We start from the raw sequence: 16,483 nt of genomic DNA, 5'->3' as shown, positions 1-16,483 counted from the left end.
CACAAGGCATGGAAGAACGGTTCTTATTTACAAATGCAATATAATATATATATATATATATATATATTTTTAATGGAGGCTTTGGACAGAGTCCCCATCTTCAGGGGCCTGACCTCTTGTCCCTACCCTCTTACACATACCATCAACAACCCAGCCCTCACCCTGCCTGAAGGCTAATGCAAGAAGGTGGGGGGTGTTTCTGAGGGCCCAATGGCATGTGAGTAAATCAAGTCTAGCTAAGGGTCCTATGGACAAGCGAGGTGGTAACATTACCATATCAGACAGTGTGAGACACACGCTACTGTCAGACCTCTATGCCGGCAGAGCCCTCACCCCATTCAGGAAGTGGCGAATTACCAAGAAAGATGACAAGTGAATGAACTCGATATACTCCAGTGTCTCAATCAGACATTATATTCCCCGTATATAAAATCCCATCCCAGAGACTTTGGTAAATTGGGTCAGAACAAACACTCTCAAGCAAGGAGTGGACGGACATCTTCTACAGAGCCCGCTCTTCGGCATTTACTGAAGCAGGCAAAGAGGTCATTTTGAAAGTTACTCATTCTTGGTACTACACTCCTGCTCGAATGGCAGGGTAGAAGGCATCTCTCTGCCTCAGGAGATGGCTGGCAACTGTGGATGCTCCGGTATCTGCATCATCTCCTCGGGGAGTCCCCAAACTCAAGAGATACTGAGAAACTAGATTCCATTTTTAAGACGGGCATTAAAGCTTTCCCAGCTACATCCTTCACCTTAGACCTCCAAGCAACCAAACCTATCTGCTGCTTTCAAGCAGAGGCAAGGTGATCACCCCGCCCTCCGAGCTGCCAGACAAGTCATCCCTGCCAGATGTGGGGCGGGCAAAAGTCCAGACCACACAGGCTGGTAACATAAAGACTCTTCTCTTACTTCGCTCTTACATCTATCTATGCACCACTGTAGCGTCGCATTTCAGCATCAGTGGCGCTCTTTATTATATTATTGTCGTGTTCTCAGTGATGCATGCCATATTGTGTTAATTCTTGCCGTTATTATTATTGAGCAAAAACAGACAACCATTTCATGACAAGCTATCCGTACTTTATTTACTAGTTGCTTTTTCGTACCTCTGTATTCATGCCGTAGGCATCTGTTTTTACTTGTTTACTTTAACTCTACAATAAGTTTTTTCAATCTTGCTGCACTCGTGTTCGCACAAATACACCTACTCACGGGATTTTTCTGAGACAATTTTTGTTAAACAGCCACCGCATTTTGTGACTTGATGTACGTTCCGTGCATTGTTTTCATTCCTTGAGAGGCACTACTAGTTGTATGCTCTCCAAGCGAATCATGCGCTTGATCCCTGTTGGTCTGTCGTTACCACCATATTCCTTGAGAACCACTACATGTGTCGACTTTCCAAGCGAATTACGCCCTTTCTGGTGTGTCTCTCCTTTTGACCCGCAATCCCAAAAAGGCCAGGTCATTTTCGGGCCCACTTTCTGTTCCATTTTATCATCATGACTATTTTCAGCCTCTACCATTGCATTTTGCTTTTTGTTTTTTACAGGTCTCTTAATAAGGGTTTCACGCTCAGTTTGGTGCTTTATTAGTCACCCCACTTAAGTCACTTCTTGTACTACCACTTGCTTGGCAGTGTGCCTAACGATTATTGTGTGTTTTAAAAAAATTTGTATTTTCTTATATTACATTGTTCCCAGACCTGAAGAGTCACAGGCATTGACCTGTTGACGAAACACATGTCGGCTGGCGTTGTTTTTCTCATGAACATCTCCACATAAACAACCAATAAGAAAACCACAGTTGTCGACTGTATCATATTTGCAATATTGTATCAACTGTTGAATGTAATACGTGTGCCCAGGTTTTGTTCAAACATAAAGACTGGGTACATAAAATGTGGCACCTCCTAGGCATGGAAAACCAATGTGCTTGATAAGATGCAGCGGTCTTGTATAGCACTCCTGTCATAAACATTTACATAACTCTCTTACCCCACTTAACTCTAGGCCGGGAGACTCACTTCAACATCAACCTCTTGTTCACCTTATCAGGAACTCACACAGCAGGCCTAGGTGTACACCTGAACAGCCTATGCGGAAGCTCCTATGTTCCTTTTTAGCTACACCCTTTGGTGGAGGATTTTAGTATTACTTTGCTTTATCCCCTGTTCTCCTCTACCACCCTCCTTCTCCCCCTGACTTTCATCCCCACCCACAGGCCCTTCTATCCATCCCTATCGTCCAATGAATGAATGTCGGTGTATGTGTTACCCACTGTTGCTACTTCATAAAGGAGTTGCAGGCTTCTCTGGCTGGGATGTCTGAGAGACAGTCAGCGCTTGCTGGCAGAGCAGAACGCACATCTGAAGGACCGGGGAGAAGAGAGTGACAAGCAAGGCACAAAGGACGGCAGGGATGGGTGGCAGAGGGCCAGGTGGCTTTGTTTGTCACAGGGAGGAGAGACCAAATATGGCTCCCTCAGTACTCCTCTGTCGCTGCATAGAACGTAAGTAGAGGCAGATTATTTAAGTGGACCATACATGTAAAATGTATAAATGGAAAATAGTGAAAAATAGGGATGCTTTTCTCTTCAGGAATCTGAGTAACACCATAGATGCCTTGGGCTTTGCTCTCGTTGGTTATTTGATGCCACTCATCACCCCTTGTCGAACAACATCTCCGTAGGTCACTGTTATCTCTCTCTGAATCTATATATCAACGACAACGGCAAAACAGCAACTACTATTAAATATTGTTAACTCATTGCAAAGCTTTGATTATTCGAAAGAAACACAGATATTTTCTATCTGGTTTGATTTTGAAATAAATTGAAAACACGTGGGTCTTTTTTAGATTGATGTTTTGTGCATGTTGATAGCACAGGACTAGTAAGAGGTGAAATACCTAAATAAATAAAAAAAATATACAGGGGAATATTAAACTAAACTGGGCATGTCCAACATGGACCCTGGAGGGCCACATGCATGGCAAACTTTTATAATGAATAAAAAACAACAAAGTGATGGGTGGAACGCTTAAATTAATCTCAGCCACTGGCAAACGTTTGGGCCTCATTCCAATCCATTATGTTTCACCCACCAAGCCACCTCAGTTTGGACCCAGCCACATGCTAACCAGTCTTGACCCTGTTCCTCATGGAAACAGTCCAGCCCGAACTGCCAGGCCAGGTCCTCCCTGAATCGGAACCCAATCAACCCAGGACAGGTTTTGCCCTTGTTATGGACTCTTCAGCTGGATATAGCTTGGTTCCAGGGGCTGAGATTACTTCAAGCATTCCATCCATCACTTTTTTGTATACTTTAGTGTGTCGCCCTAAGTGGGATGGATATTCCCAGACGTGGGGCCAATGCATACTGTGCCACTGGAACTAAGCTGTACCTGGCTAATACGCCCATAACTTGGCAGAAAACAGCCCTGAGTTGTTTGTGTTCTGGTTCACGGAGGACGTGGCTCGACAGTTCGGGATGGACTGTTCAGATTGGAGCAGGGTCAAGGTTGAATTGCATAGAGCTGGGACCAAACTGAGGTGACATTGTTTGCAAAATAACAATGAATTGGGGTGCGGCCTGAGCAGTTACCAGTGACTGAGAATAATTCACGCATTCCATCCATCACTTTTTTGTAAACATTTACAATCATCACAGACCATGTAAATAAATTCAACCTATCTTTATTTGTATATTGTAAAAATCTTGCAACAATTTGACCCTAATGGATCTGCAGTGGACATGTGAACAAAACTAGTCACTCCTTCTGGTAAACCTAGTGCCAATCTGTTAGATCTGGGGGTCTCTAGTTGGCAGAGGTAGGTACCACTGTCCAAATAGGGACCCTTGCTTCTAGTCAGGACAAGGAGATAACTCTCTGAGATAACCCCTGCTCGCCCTCTAGGTAGCTTGGCCTGAGCAGTCTAGGCTAATCAGAGGCAATGCGTAAAGTATTTGTACCAACACTCACAGTAACACAGTGAAAACACCACAAACTGATTCCACAACAGTTTAGAAAAATAAAGGTATTTATTCTAAAACTACACAAGACCAAAACGATAAAAATCCAACATACACGGTTCAAGAATATGGTTTCAAAGAGTTCTTAAGGTTGCGTTAAAGTTCTTCAAGTTGCGGTAAAAATAAACCACAGTTGCGTGAAAAGTTCACAGTTGCGTCACGTTTACTCACAGTACCTTTAGTTGCAACAAAGTTCCAAAAGCAGAAGCTGGTGCGGTGGAAAACAAGCGATGCGTTGCTCCTGAGACCCTGGGGAGGCGATGCGACAGCCCCGCTGCAGCAGCGGGCGTGTTGCGACGAATCCGGTCTGTATGGGGAGGAAGGCCACTTGTATGGATTCCGGTGCGTAGGTTCCGTAGGAAGTCTGTTCTCGCAAAGGCACGATGCGACGATCTCGTAGGTGCTGCGACGATCTCCGGGGCGACGATGCGCGGTCCAGCGGTGATCCTTTCTCTCGCAGCTCCTCGATGCGATGATTCTGCGACGACACTCGCAGCGACGTGATGTGGTCCGCAAGCAAGCGGTGCGGCGTTCTCACCCAGCGACGACAGGCTCTGCGACGATACTCGCAGCGATGTTCGATTCTCCCGCACCGGTCTGGTGCGTCCCGCAAACGGAGGATGCGACGTCTCTGGCAGCGGCGTCAGGCGCTGCGACGATCTCGACCTCCGTAGCGGCGGGAAACTTCTCGCACTGTCGGGGATGCGCTCCGCAAGCGAGCGATGCGACACTTTTCAATTTCAAAAGTCTCTCAAGCTTTAGTCTCAAGCTTCCCAGCACAGGTCCAACCTCCAGAGGCCCCACAACTGGATCAAGCACTCTAGGAGGGACAGAACTCACTCAGCAGAGTTCAGGGAAGCTGGGGGTGAAGTCCTTTTGTTCCTGGGACTTCAAAACAGGGAGCCAGCTCTTCTCAGGCCCTTGGAGATTCCTTTCAAGACAGGGGACACAGCTCACAGCAAAGTCCTTCCCCCCTCCTTGGCAGCAAAGCAACAGCAGGTCAGTCCAGCAGAGCAACAGCAGGACAATCTTCCTTCTTCAGAGTCAGCTTTCTCCTTGGCAGAGGTTCCTTCTTGATTTCCAGGATGATCTAATTTTCTGTTGTCAGGGGTCCTGTACTTATACCCCTAAAGTCTTTGTTCTCTTGGTGCATGTGGGCCCTGTGCCCGGTCTGAACCAGTTCTGGGTGGATCCTGAGCACTTTGTTTTGGTGGCTGCATCTTTCCTTTCAGAGTGAGGGGCAGGGTCCTCAGCCGCCCAGCAGGGGGGTGGAGCCAGCATTGTGGAAGGCAGGCACAGCCCTATTCAGCCCAGGTGCTAACTCCTCCCACCACTCAAGTCATTCAGCCTAGTGCTGACTCATCCATCCTGCCGGGGAGTTCCCCAGCCCCTGTCACTCACAAACCAGACAGTCAATACACAAACAGGCCCAGGCACACAGAAGGTTCAGACAAGAGAACAGCAACTTTCTAAAAGTGCTGTTCTCAAACACAGGATTTAAAAACAACCTTTCCTAAAAGATGTGTTATTAAATTCTGAGTTCAGGGATACTAGATACTTATGTCCTATCTTGTTCCTATGGGAAGAAATGCTGTTAACCACTGTAGCCAGCGTCCCCCATGTTAATCTATGGAGCAAGATAGCCTTACAATAGTGAAAAACGAAAATGGATGTAATTCACTACCAGAACATGTTACCTGCACCAGTACATGCTCTACCTTTTACATACACTGCACCCTGCCCAGGGGGGTACCTTGGGCCTTCCATAGGGGTGACTGATGTGCACAAAAAGGGAAGGGTTAGGCCTGGTCAGTGGGGACACTGACCAGGAGGGCATGGCAGTTCTAAACTGCCCATAGGCACTGCAGTGGCAGGCCTGAGACACCATTTTAGAGCTACTCATGTAGGTGGCACAATCAGTGCTGCAGGCCCACTAGTAGCATTTGTCATCACCAGCCCTGGCACACCCAGTGCACTTTACTAGGGACTTCATGGTGATACAAACATGCCAAACATGTATATTCAATCAGAATAACAATTTACACAGGGAGCACTTACACTCTGGCACTGGTCAGCAGTGGCAGAGTGTCCAAAGCATCTAAACCAGCAAAAACGAAATCCAGCACAGCATCAAAAATACAGGAGGTAGAGGCAAAAAGATAGGGGAAACCACGCCAAAGATGCCAGGTCTAACACGTGTCCCCTCCAGCTGAAAATGGGGAGAACTACCCACCCTCTTGGGAGTTCTCTTCACTAAGGCGGAAAAACCTGGACAGACCATCAGCGTTGGCGTGTTCCGTACCAGGGCGGTGTTCCACCGTAAAGTCCATTCCCTGTAGGGAGATGGACCACCTCAACAGCTTTGGGTTCTCACCCCTCATATGCATTAACCATCTGAGGGGCCTGTGGTCGGTCTGAACACGGAAGTGAGTCCCAAACAGGTAGGGCCTCAACTTTTTCAGAGCCCAGACCACAGCAAATGCTTCTCTCTCAATCGCACTCCACCTCTGTTCCCTGGGGAGTAGTCTCCTGCTAATGAAGGCTACCGGCTGGTCTCCTCCCTCCTCAGTGATCTGGGAGAGTACTGCTCCCACACCATGCTCTGAAGCGTCTGTCTGAACTATGAACTCACGAGAAAAGTCAGGTGCCTTGAGCACCGGCGCTGTGCACATAGCAGTTTTCAGGGTTTCAAAAGCAGTTTGGCAGGCGTCAGTCCAGTCAACTCTTTTGGGCAACTTCTTGGAAGTGAGTTCTGTCAAAGGGGCGACAATGGTGCCGTAGCCCTTGACAAAACGCCTGTAATACCCGGTGAGTCCTAAAAAGGCTCTCACCTCTGTCTGGGTCTTGGGGGGCTCCCAAGCCAGAATGGTATCAATCTTGGCCTGTAGGGGCGCCACCTGGCCGCTCCCCACCTGGTGTCCCAAATACACCACAGATCCCTGCCCTATCTGGCACTTGCTGGCCTTGATAGTGAGGCCTGCCCTTTGCAGAGCCTTCAACACTTCGCAGAGGTGTTGCAGATGTTCCTCCCACGTGGAGCTGAACACAGCAATGTCATCCAGGTATGCGGCGCTGAATTCCTCCAGCCCGGTCAGTACCTGGTTAACCAGCCTCTGGAATGTGGCAGGGGCATTCTTCAACCCAAAGGGCATGACACGGAACTGGAAGTGCCCCTCTGGCGTTGAAAATGCAGACCTCTCTTTGGCCCCATCAGTTAAGGCAATCTGCCAGTACCCCGAAGTCAAATCAAATGTACTGAGGTAGCGGGCAGCTCCTAACCGATCCACGAGCTCATCAGCTCTGGGGATGGGGTGTGCGTCAGTCTTCGTGACCGCATTGAGCCCACGGTAGTCCACGCAAAACCGGAGTTCTGTGGGGCCACCGGGGGTAGCAGCTTTCTTGGGGACCAAGACCACTGGGCTAGCCCAGGGGCTGCTGGAGGGCTCAATCACCCCTAGCGCCAACATCTTGGAAACCTCTTCCTTGATGCTGGCCCTGACCTTGTCAGCTACCCTGTAAAATTTCTGTTTCACAGGCAGACTATCTCCAGTGTCCACATCATGGACGCACCAGTTGGTGACTCCTGGGGTCAGGGAGAACAGGGAGGAGAACTGACCCAACACTTGGCGACAGTCACTCTGCTGTTCTGGGGTCAGGGTGGGCGAGAGGACCACACCATCCACTGACCCATCTTGCTCCTTAACTGCCAGGAGGTCAGGGAGAGGATCACTGTCCTCTTCCATTCCTGCATCTGTAGCCAGGAGCATGGTTACTTCAGACCTCTTAAAGTGGGGTTTGAGGCGGTTCACGTGCAAGACTCTCAGGGGCTGCCTGGGAGTCTTCATGTCAACCAGGTAGGTTACCTCGCTCTTCCTTTCCACCACCTCATATGGCCCAGTCCACTTGTCTTGGAGCGCACAAGGCTCCACTGGTGCCATCACCCACACTTCCTGCCCAGGTTGAAATTCGACCAGAGTGGTATTCTGGTCATACCATCTCTTCATTTCTTCCTGGCTTGCTTCCAGGTTCGCCTGAGCGAGCTTCCTGAAGCGTTGTGTCTGGTTGCGGATGGCCAGCACATAGCTGAACACATCCTGGGGGGTTTTCCCACGGGACTTTTCCCAACCCTCCTTCACCAGTGAGAGAGGTCCTCTAACAGGGTGGCCATACAGGAGTTCGAAGGGACTGAACCCTAAGGACTTCTGAGGCACCTCCCTGTAGGCAAACAACAGGCATGGTAACAAGACGTCCCACTTACGTCTCATGGGCTCCGCTAGGCCCATAATCATACCTTTCAGGGTCCGGTTGAACCTTTCAACCAACCCATTTCCTTGCGGGTGGTAAGGAGTGGTGAACTTATAAGTTACCCCACACTCCTCCCACAGAGACTTCATATACCTAGAGATGAAGTTGGTACCCCGGTCGGAGACCACCTCTCTGGGGAACCCCACACGGGAAAAGATCCCCATCAATGCACGGCCCACCACGGGTGCTGTGATTGTCCGGAGAGGGACTGCTTCCGGGTACCGAGTGGCATGGTCCACCAAGACCAGGATGAACCTGTTGCCTAAGGCTGTCTTGGGATCCAGGGGCCCTACGATGTCTATGCCCACCCGCTCGAAAGGGGTGCTCACCACTGGGAAGGGCTGAAGGGGGGCCTTCAGCTTCACTCCAGTCTTGCCACTGGCTTGACAGGTTTGGCAAGATCTGCAAAAGGAACCAACGTGCTTTCTCATCTGGGGCCAGTGAAAGTGGGTGACAAGCCGGTTTAGGGTCTTGTCTTGCCCCAGATGTCCTGCAAGAGGCACGTCATGAGCCAGACCCATTAGGAAGTTTCTGAAGCGCTCGGGTACCACCAGCACACGGGCCGCACCGGGCTCAGCAAACTTAGGCTCACTATACAACAAGTCATCTTCCCAGTAGATAAAGTGATCTCTGGCTGCTCCACCTGCTGCCTGGTCTACAGCCTGTTGCCGCAGACCCTCGAGGGAAGGGCATTCTTTCTGCGCCTGGCAGAATTCCTCCCTGGAGGGACCACCTTCTTGCTGCCAATGGGTCAGCTCAGGCAATTCTCCCAGTTCGGCTACCTGTTCCCCTGTAGGTTCCAGGGCATCCCCCTCAGGTTCTGCTCCTTCCTGGACCGTGGGAACGGCTGGGGCTGGTTTCCCGCGCCCTCGGCCTCTTCCTCTCCTGGCAGGTCTCTGGGCCACTGTTTCAGGCTCCAGTTCTGCTGAATCACCCTTACTGGCTGCCATAGCACGCGTGGTCACACAGATCCACGCAGGCAGACCCAACATCTCCAAGTGAGTTCTGTGTTCTACATCCTTCCATGGAGAACTCTCCAGGTCGTTACCTAACAGACAGTCTACAGGCAAGGCATCACTGACAACTACCTCCAAAAGACCAGAGACTCCTCCCCATGCAAAGGGAACTTTCGCCAGCTTGCAGAGGCGCACTGAACTGTCAGCTGCCACTACAGGGCGGAGTACACCAGGGATGATTTGCTCTTCAGACACCCACTGACACCTCACGGATGTCACGCTGGCTCCTGTGTCTCTCAAAGCCTCAACCTCCCTCCCATTGATGGTCACCTTCTGCCCATATTTCTTAGTGTTAGAGGGCAGTAAGGTTTCCTGGACCATCTCTTGGTCTCCTAGAGAGACAAGGGTCATAACCGCTAACTCCCCCCAATCACTAGAAACCAAATCCCCTCCCAAAGCTACACTAGCTAACGCTGGGGTGGGGGCACCAGTGGGTGCTTGCTTCTTCTTGGGACATTTTGGAGCTATGTGGCCCACCTCATTGCAGTGATAGCAGGTAGGTGGGCCCCTGTTGTCTTTATTGTCCCGCCTGCCCTTAGAGGGCCATGGCTGCTTAGGTTTGGGGGTTTGGGATTCCTTTCCCTGGGAACTATTTTGGGGCCCTTCTGAGAACTCCTTTTGGTTACCCTTGTCCCCCCCACTCTTCTGCTGGGGACCCTGCCCACCTTTGGCTGTGGTACCCACAATTCCTCTGTGGACCCTGGTACTGGTCCAGCGGTCCGCCTCCTTAGCAAGCTCAATGGGGTCTGTCAGCTTGCTGTCTAAAAGATGCTGGCGCAGCTCTGGAACACAAAGACTACTCAAGTGCTCCCAACTGATTAAATGCAACAACCCCTTAAAATCAGTTACTTTACTGCCCTTCATCCAACCTTCCAGTGCACGCGAGTACAAATTCACACACTCCATCCAAGTCTCAGACTCTTTCTTCTTGGAGTTCCTAAACTGCAGTCTGTACTGCTCTGGGGTAAGGCCATACCTGAGACATAAGGCCTCCTTCATATTGGGGTAGGTCATGGCACCTGCTAATTCTAAGGGCTCTAGAGCACTCCTCCCAGATGCCTCAAAATGTTTCCACAGGCCCGCCCCCCAATGCTGATCAGGCACACCATTCATCTTCAATGCAATTTCATACGAAGTGAACCAGGCATAAATATCCTCACCCCTATGGTAATTCTGTACCAGGTCCTTGGGAATATATACTTTACCCCCATGCACTGGCTGCGCGCTGCCACCATTAGAACTGGCATCCACCTCCTTGGCTTTCAGATCCAGTTCTCTCATGCTCAACTCATGAGCCAAAAGCAATTTCTTCTCTTCTAAGGCGCGGGCACTTTTGCTCTCCTCCGCCGCCTTTTCTCTCTCTTTATCCATTTCACATTGCTTCATTTGCATTCTCATTTTCATGACTTCCAATTCATATTCTCTTACTCTCTGATTTTCTTGTAACTCTTCTGGGGTGAGGCCCCTACCGGAGTGGTTGCTGCCAGCTCCTGAGCCTACTCTGCCCACTGGCAGATCTTTGATTTGAAAACCATTTTCTACATCCACATCATCTTCTCCCTCTTGTGCCTCCCAATGGGCCATCAAGATTTTCTGCAGCTCCTCCTTTCTGTAGGCGCTTTTTATGGGGCACTCAAACTCAAGGCAGAATTTCCTAAGTTGCTCAACTTTGTATGAATACAAATCTCCAATGGCAAACTCCATCTCTACTTCTGCCTCTTTACTGGGTGCCTTCCCATGCACAGACATGATGTGTTGAAGAGTTACTCAAAAATAGAAAAATCAAAACCAAAAACCAGTAGTATGCGGTGGCGTAGTGGTCTGCACTCACTAGTGATGTACACCAATTACTGTGGGTCAAGTACAAATACAAGTTCAAATCCCACCGCCTGACCACCAATGTTAGATCTGGGGGTCTCTAGTTGGCAGAGGTAGGTACCACTGTCCAAATAGGGACCCTTGCTTCTAGTCAGGACAAGGAGATAACTCTCTGAGATAACCCCTGCTCGCCCTCTAGGTAGCTTGGCCTGAGCAGTCTAGGCTAATCAGAGGCAATGCGTAAAGTATTTGTACCAACACTCACAGTAACACAGTGAAAACACCACAAACTGATTCCACAACAGTTTAGAAAAATAAAGGTATTTATTCTAAAACTACACAAGACCAAAACGATAAAAATCCAACATACACGGTTCAAGAATATGGTTTCAAAGAGTTCTTAAGGTTGCGTTAAAGTTCTTCAAGTTGCGGTAAAAATAAACCACAGTTGCGTGAAAAGTTCACAGTTGCGTCACGTTTACTCACAGTACCTTTAGTTGCAACAAAGTTCCAAAAGCAGAAGCTGGTGCGGTGGAAAACAAGCGATGCGTTGCTCCTGAGACCCTGGGGAGGCGATGCGACAGCCCCGCTGCAGCAGCGGGCGTGTTGCGACGAATCCGGTCTGTATGGGGAGGAAGGCCACTTGTATGGATTCCGGTGCGTAGGTTCCGTAGGAAGTCTGTTCTCGCAAAGGCACGATGCGACGATCTCGTAGGTGCTGCGACGATCTCCGGGGCGACGATGCGCGGTCCAGCGGTGATCCTTTCTCTCGCAGCTCCTCGATGCGATGATTCTGCGACGACACTCGCAGCGACGTGATGCGGTCCGCAAGCAAGCGGTGCGGCGTTCTCACCCAGCGACGACAGGCTCTGCGACGATACTCGCAGCGATGTTCGATTCTCCCGCACCGGTCTGGTGCGTCCCGCAAACGGAGGATGCGACGTCTCTGGCAGCGGCGTCAGGCGCTGCGACGATCTCGACCTCCGTAGCGGCGGGAAACTTCTCGCACTGTCGGGGATGCGCTCCGCAAGCGAGCGATGCGACACTTTTCAATTTCAAAAGTCTCTCAAGCTTTAGTCTCAAGCTTCCCAGCACAGGTCCAACCTCCAGAGGCCCCACAACTGGATCAAGCACTCTAGGAGGGACAGAACTCACTCAGCAGAGTTCAGGGAAGCTGGGGGTGAAGTCCTTTTGTTCCTGGGACTTCAAAACAGGGAGCCAGCTCTTCTCAGGCCCTTGGAGATTCCTTTCAAGACAGGGGACACAGCTCACAGCAAAGTCCTTCCCCTCTCCTTGGCAGCAAAGCAACAGCAGGTCAGTCCAGCAGAGCAACAGCAGGACAATCTTCCTTCTTCAGAGTCAGCTTTCTCCTTGGCAGAGGTTCCTTCTTGATTTCCAGGATGATCTAATTTTCTGTTGTCAGGGGTCCTGTACTTATACCCCTAAAGTCTTTGTTCTCTTGGTGCATGTGGGCCCTGTGCCCGGTCTGAACCAGTTCTGGGTGGATCCTGAGCACTTTGTTTTGGTGGCTGCATCTTTCCTTTCAGAGTGAGGGGCAGGGTCCTCAGCCGCCCAGCAGGGGGGTGGAGCCAGCATTGTGGAAGGCAGGCACAGCCCTATTCAGCCCAGGTGCTAACTCCTCCCACCACTCAAGTCATTCAGCCTAGTGCTGACTCATCCATCCTGCCGGGGAGTTCCCCAGCCCCTGTCACTCACAAACCAGACAGTCAATACACAAACAGGCCCAGGCACACAGAAGGTTCAGACAAGAGAACAGCAACTTTCTAAAAGTGCTGTTCTCAAACACAGGATTTAAAAACAACCTTTCCTAAAAGATGTGTTATTAAATTCTGAGTTCAGGGATACTAGATACTTATGTCCTATCTTGTTCCTATGGGAAGAAATGCTGTTAACCACTGTAGCCAGCGTCCCCCATGTTAATCTATGGAGCAAGATAGCCTTACAATAGTGAAAAACGAAAATGGCTGTAATTCACTACCAGAACATGTTACCTGCACCAGTACATGCTCTACCTTTTACATACACTGCACCCTGCCCAGGGGGGTACCTTGGGCCTTCCATAGGGGTGACTGATGTGCACAAAAAGGGAAGGGTTAGGCCTGGTCAGTGGGGACACTGACCAGGAGGGCATGGCAGTTCTAAACTGCCCATAGGCACTGCAGTGGCAGGCCTGAGACACCATTTTAGAGCTACTCATGTAGGTGGCACAATCAGTGCTGCAGGCCCACTAGTAGCATTTGTCATCACCAGCCCTGGCACACCCAGTGCACTTTACTAGGGACTTCATGGTGATACAAACATGCCAAACATGTATATTCAATCAGAATAACAATTTACACAGGGAGCACTTACACTCTGGCACTGGTCAGCAGTGGCAGAGTGTCCAAAGCATCTAAACCAGCAAAAACGAAATCCAGCACAGCATCAAAAATACAGGAGGTAGAGGCAAAAAGATAGGGGAAACCACGCCAAAGATGCCAGGTCTAACACAATCTGAAAAAACTCATGAGCAAAAACAATTTCCCATAAACTACATTCTATTATTTAGAATTTCGAACACAGCAATGCCAATACACCAACTTCACTAGAGGCCGCAGCTCCTGCTATGGAGACTTCTTTTGTGGGTTATACACATTATTTTCCAGTGGGCAGCATTTAGGCAAAACACGGCGAGCTGCTAATTTTGGCAGTGACCTTCGGGTTCCCTGTGCCACTTGAATGCACATGTTATCATAGGATGACAGTATCTCATTTCAAAGTAGTGAAATTGTTATCTGTTCCGTGCTAACACCTTCCAGCAATCATGGTAGCATTGGATCACCTATTTGCCTCATCTTCACATCACCACCATTCAATGTAGGGGAAACTCCAAGATTACCAAGTAACTCTGTTATCAAGTACACTGTTTTCCAGCTGAACTTCCCATTAACAACCCAGTGCATTCTGGGAGTTGTGCAACTAATTAAATTACATCGTCTGATTCCACAGGCTTTGAGAAGTACAACCTAGACTACAAGACGGAGTCCCTGATGACATGGAGACATCCAGTAACATTAGTAAACCCACGGCGTAATCAGTCTCCTAATAGGCACATGTGTTATAATGATATCTGCATACTTGCAGCCCCACGGTTACTCTTCAAACAACATCAACTCAGGCATGACACCGGATGGCGTTCCAATCACTCTGGTCCAATACCTTTCCAGTCCATTCCACGCCTTTCCAGATAGAGAAATAGACCAGGATCCAGGACAAGGCTAGGGTGCAGGCAAGTGGCCAGCGAACACTGCCAGGCTCTCCCAGACCATCTGTGACCTGGTGCATGTTCCTCCTGCAGAGAACACAAATGTGAGACAAGCAAGGCTGGGCCCAATGCATTACCTCTCGACTGGAATCTTGTCCTAGAGAACCAAAGATCTACTCCAAAGCAGACTTTCATGCAAGATATGTGTTACACTATTAATAATGTACACAAAAGTCAATAGTCCCTTGTTTACTTTGACATTTGACCTTTGTTCTTCCAACCTTCTGTTTACTTCTATTGCAATGTTTACAGTTTTCTCAAGAACTGAGAACAGGAACAGGGAAAGAGACTTTTTGCAAAGTGCATATGCGTTGTCATTTTTAAATTGGATGTATACAGACAACATTTCATGATCACCAATTAAGATGGTGCCATTAGGTACTCCCAAGCAACATAAAATATTTTAAAGGCATCAGTCTTTATAATGGATATATCTTCTCTTCAACAAATCATATGTTCTTTAAATTCAGCCATTCCTGAAAACATTTGGACCATGGAGATGCACAAAAACAAGGGGTCTATAGCCCCCAAATCACATGCTGTAATAAGAATATATATTTTGATCCAGTGAAAGTTCAATCAGAAGTAAGTGAAAGCTAGTATGCCGCGTTGTTGTCTAAGACAACAAAGCAAGATGCTTCAAAATCGTTCATTGATGAAAGGTGTTCGCAATTTGGCAGTCTTTTACCTTGCGGAAGGTTAAAATGACTTTTGATATAGCTGTGTTATTGAAAGTAATGTTTTGCAGTAATAAAAATGTGTCCTCAAACTTCTTAAGGTGAATAAGACCTTACATTCAATGTTTATGTGACTTTTCATTGTACTACATGAATAGATCCGTACTTTCATGTCTCATTAGAATAAAGAATAAATGTGGCCCACAGAGAAGGATGAAGACTTTCACAGACTGTTCTGAATCAAGTATACATATTTATAGTTGAACCTAGCGGTTCCGGGGAAAACCACATGGTATGTAACCTTTGCTGCTCAATGGTTAGACAATTGCTTGTGAGAAGCTCTGTGTAGTATATTATGAGAATCTTGTGGAATGTATTCAGTTGTAAATGCTTCTCTTTTGATTTGTTCTGAGTTGTTTAGAACTAGCGAACTATGTACTATGGTGGGGAATGTATGAACTCCTTGATTTAGCAGGCGAATCTATGAAGTAATTCTTCCCCATCTTAGACTCTAAACTTTAGTGAGTTCTTAATTGATTCTGTTCTAACTGAGCTTTCCACTCTGATTTATTGTCTAATCGATTTTGACTGTTTTGAATTAACTCCTGTGCGACTAAAATCCTTAAATTAAACCTTTAAGGTTGAGACTTCATCGTCTGTCATTCTTTTAGAATATGAATTTTAGAGTCTGTTATTTGTAATTGTCCCCTTTGACTTCTTAAGGATGAAATTAGTTCAGCGGGGGAGCACCAAAGTTGTAGGGACTGCACCGCTCTTGATCGATCAGGGGGCACCTTGGGCAAGATTGAATGGGTTTCGCAGGCGGTCACCTTGCACAGTTTACCTAAATTATAAGTAATTACTTAGTTTTGCCAATTCTGACACTTCATTGTTCATCCTTTCTCGGACAGTTTTCAGCTTTCATTCCCAGGTTATCCAGCCAGAACTTTAATTCTCTTCAAATCAACCATCCTGGATTTTTACAGAGCCATTTTATCTGCTTGAAGTACTATGAAACGGAATTAGTTCCAGTTCCCTATCATGTAACATCTTTTCTCATGGTATGGCGCACTATTTGCGGTATTCCCCAGTGTCAATGACTATCTTTCCTTCTGAAACGGGCCAGCAGCAGGGGTATTCTCTGTTCAGCATGCAGTTCTCTCTCCCAAGATGGGGGCTCCATTATCTCTGTGCCTGGCCCATGATGCAACTTGATTGGCTCCTTCTGTACAGCACTACCTGTATCCTACCGTCCTTCTTACTCTTTGGGTCTTCCCCCTGGAACTGGTACAATTCTTTACCAACT

The 16,483-nt window shown here is 48.3% G+C and overlaps 1 protein-coding gene across 1 annotated transcript in view; it reads right to left on the bottom strand.

Annotated features, from left to right (window-relative positions):
• LOC144809515 (sodium- and chloride-dependent GABA transporter 1-like) overlaps positions 1-16,483 on the bottom strand; it is a 357,006-nt gene that overhangs the window by 182,744 nt on the left and 157,779 nt on the right. Inside the window, exon 5 of the mRNA XM_078673719.1 lies at positions 14,395-14,527. Within this exon, the coding sequence (XP_078529845.1) occupies positions 14,395-14,527 (133 nt within the window). The remainder of the gene's footprint in view (positions 1-14,394; positions 14,528-16,483) is intronic.

Source organism: Lissotriton helveticus, chromosome 1_1 (assembly GCF_964261635.1).
Source record: "Lissotriton helveticus chromosome 1_1, aLisHel1.1, whole genome shotgun sequence".
NCBI lineage: Eukaryota > Metazoa > Chordata > Amphibia > Caudata > Salamandridae > Lissotriton > Lissotriton helveticus.
This window is presented reverse-complemented; position numbering and strand designations above follow the sequence as displayed.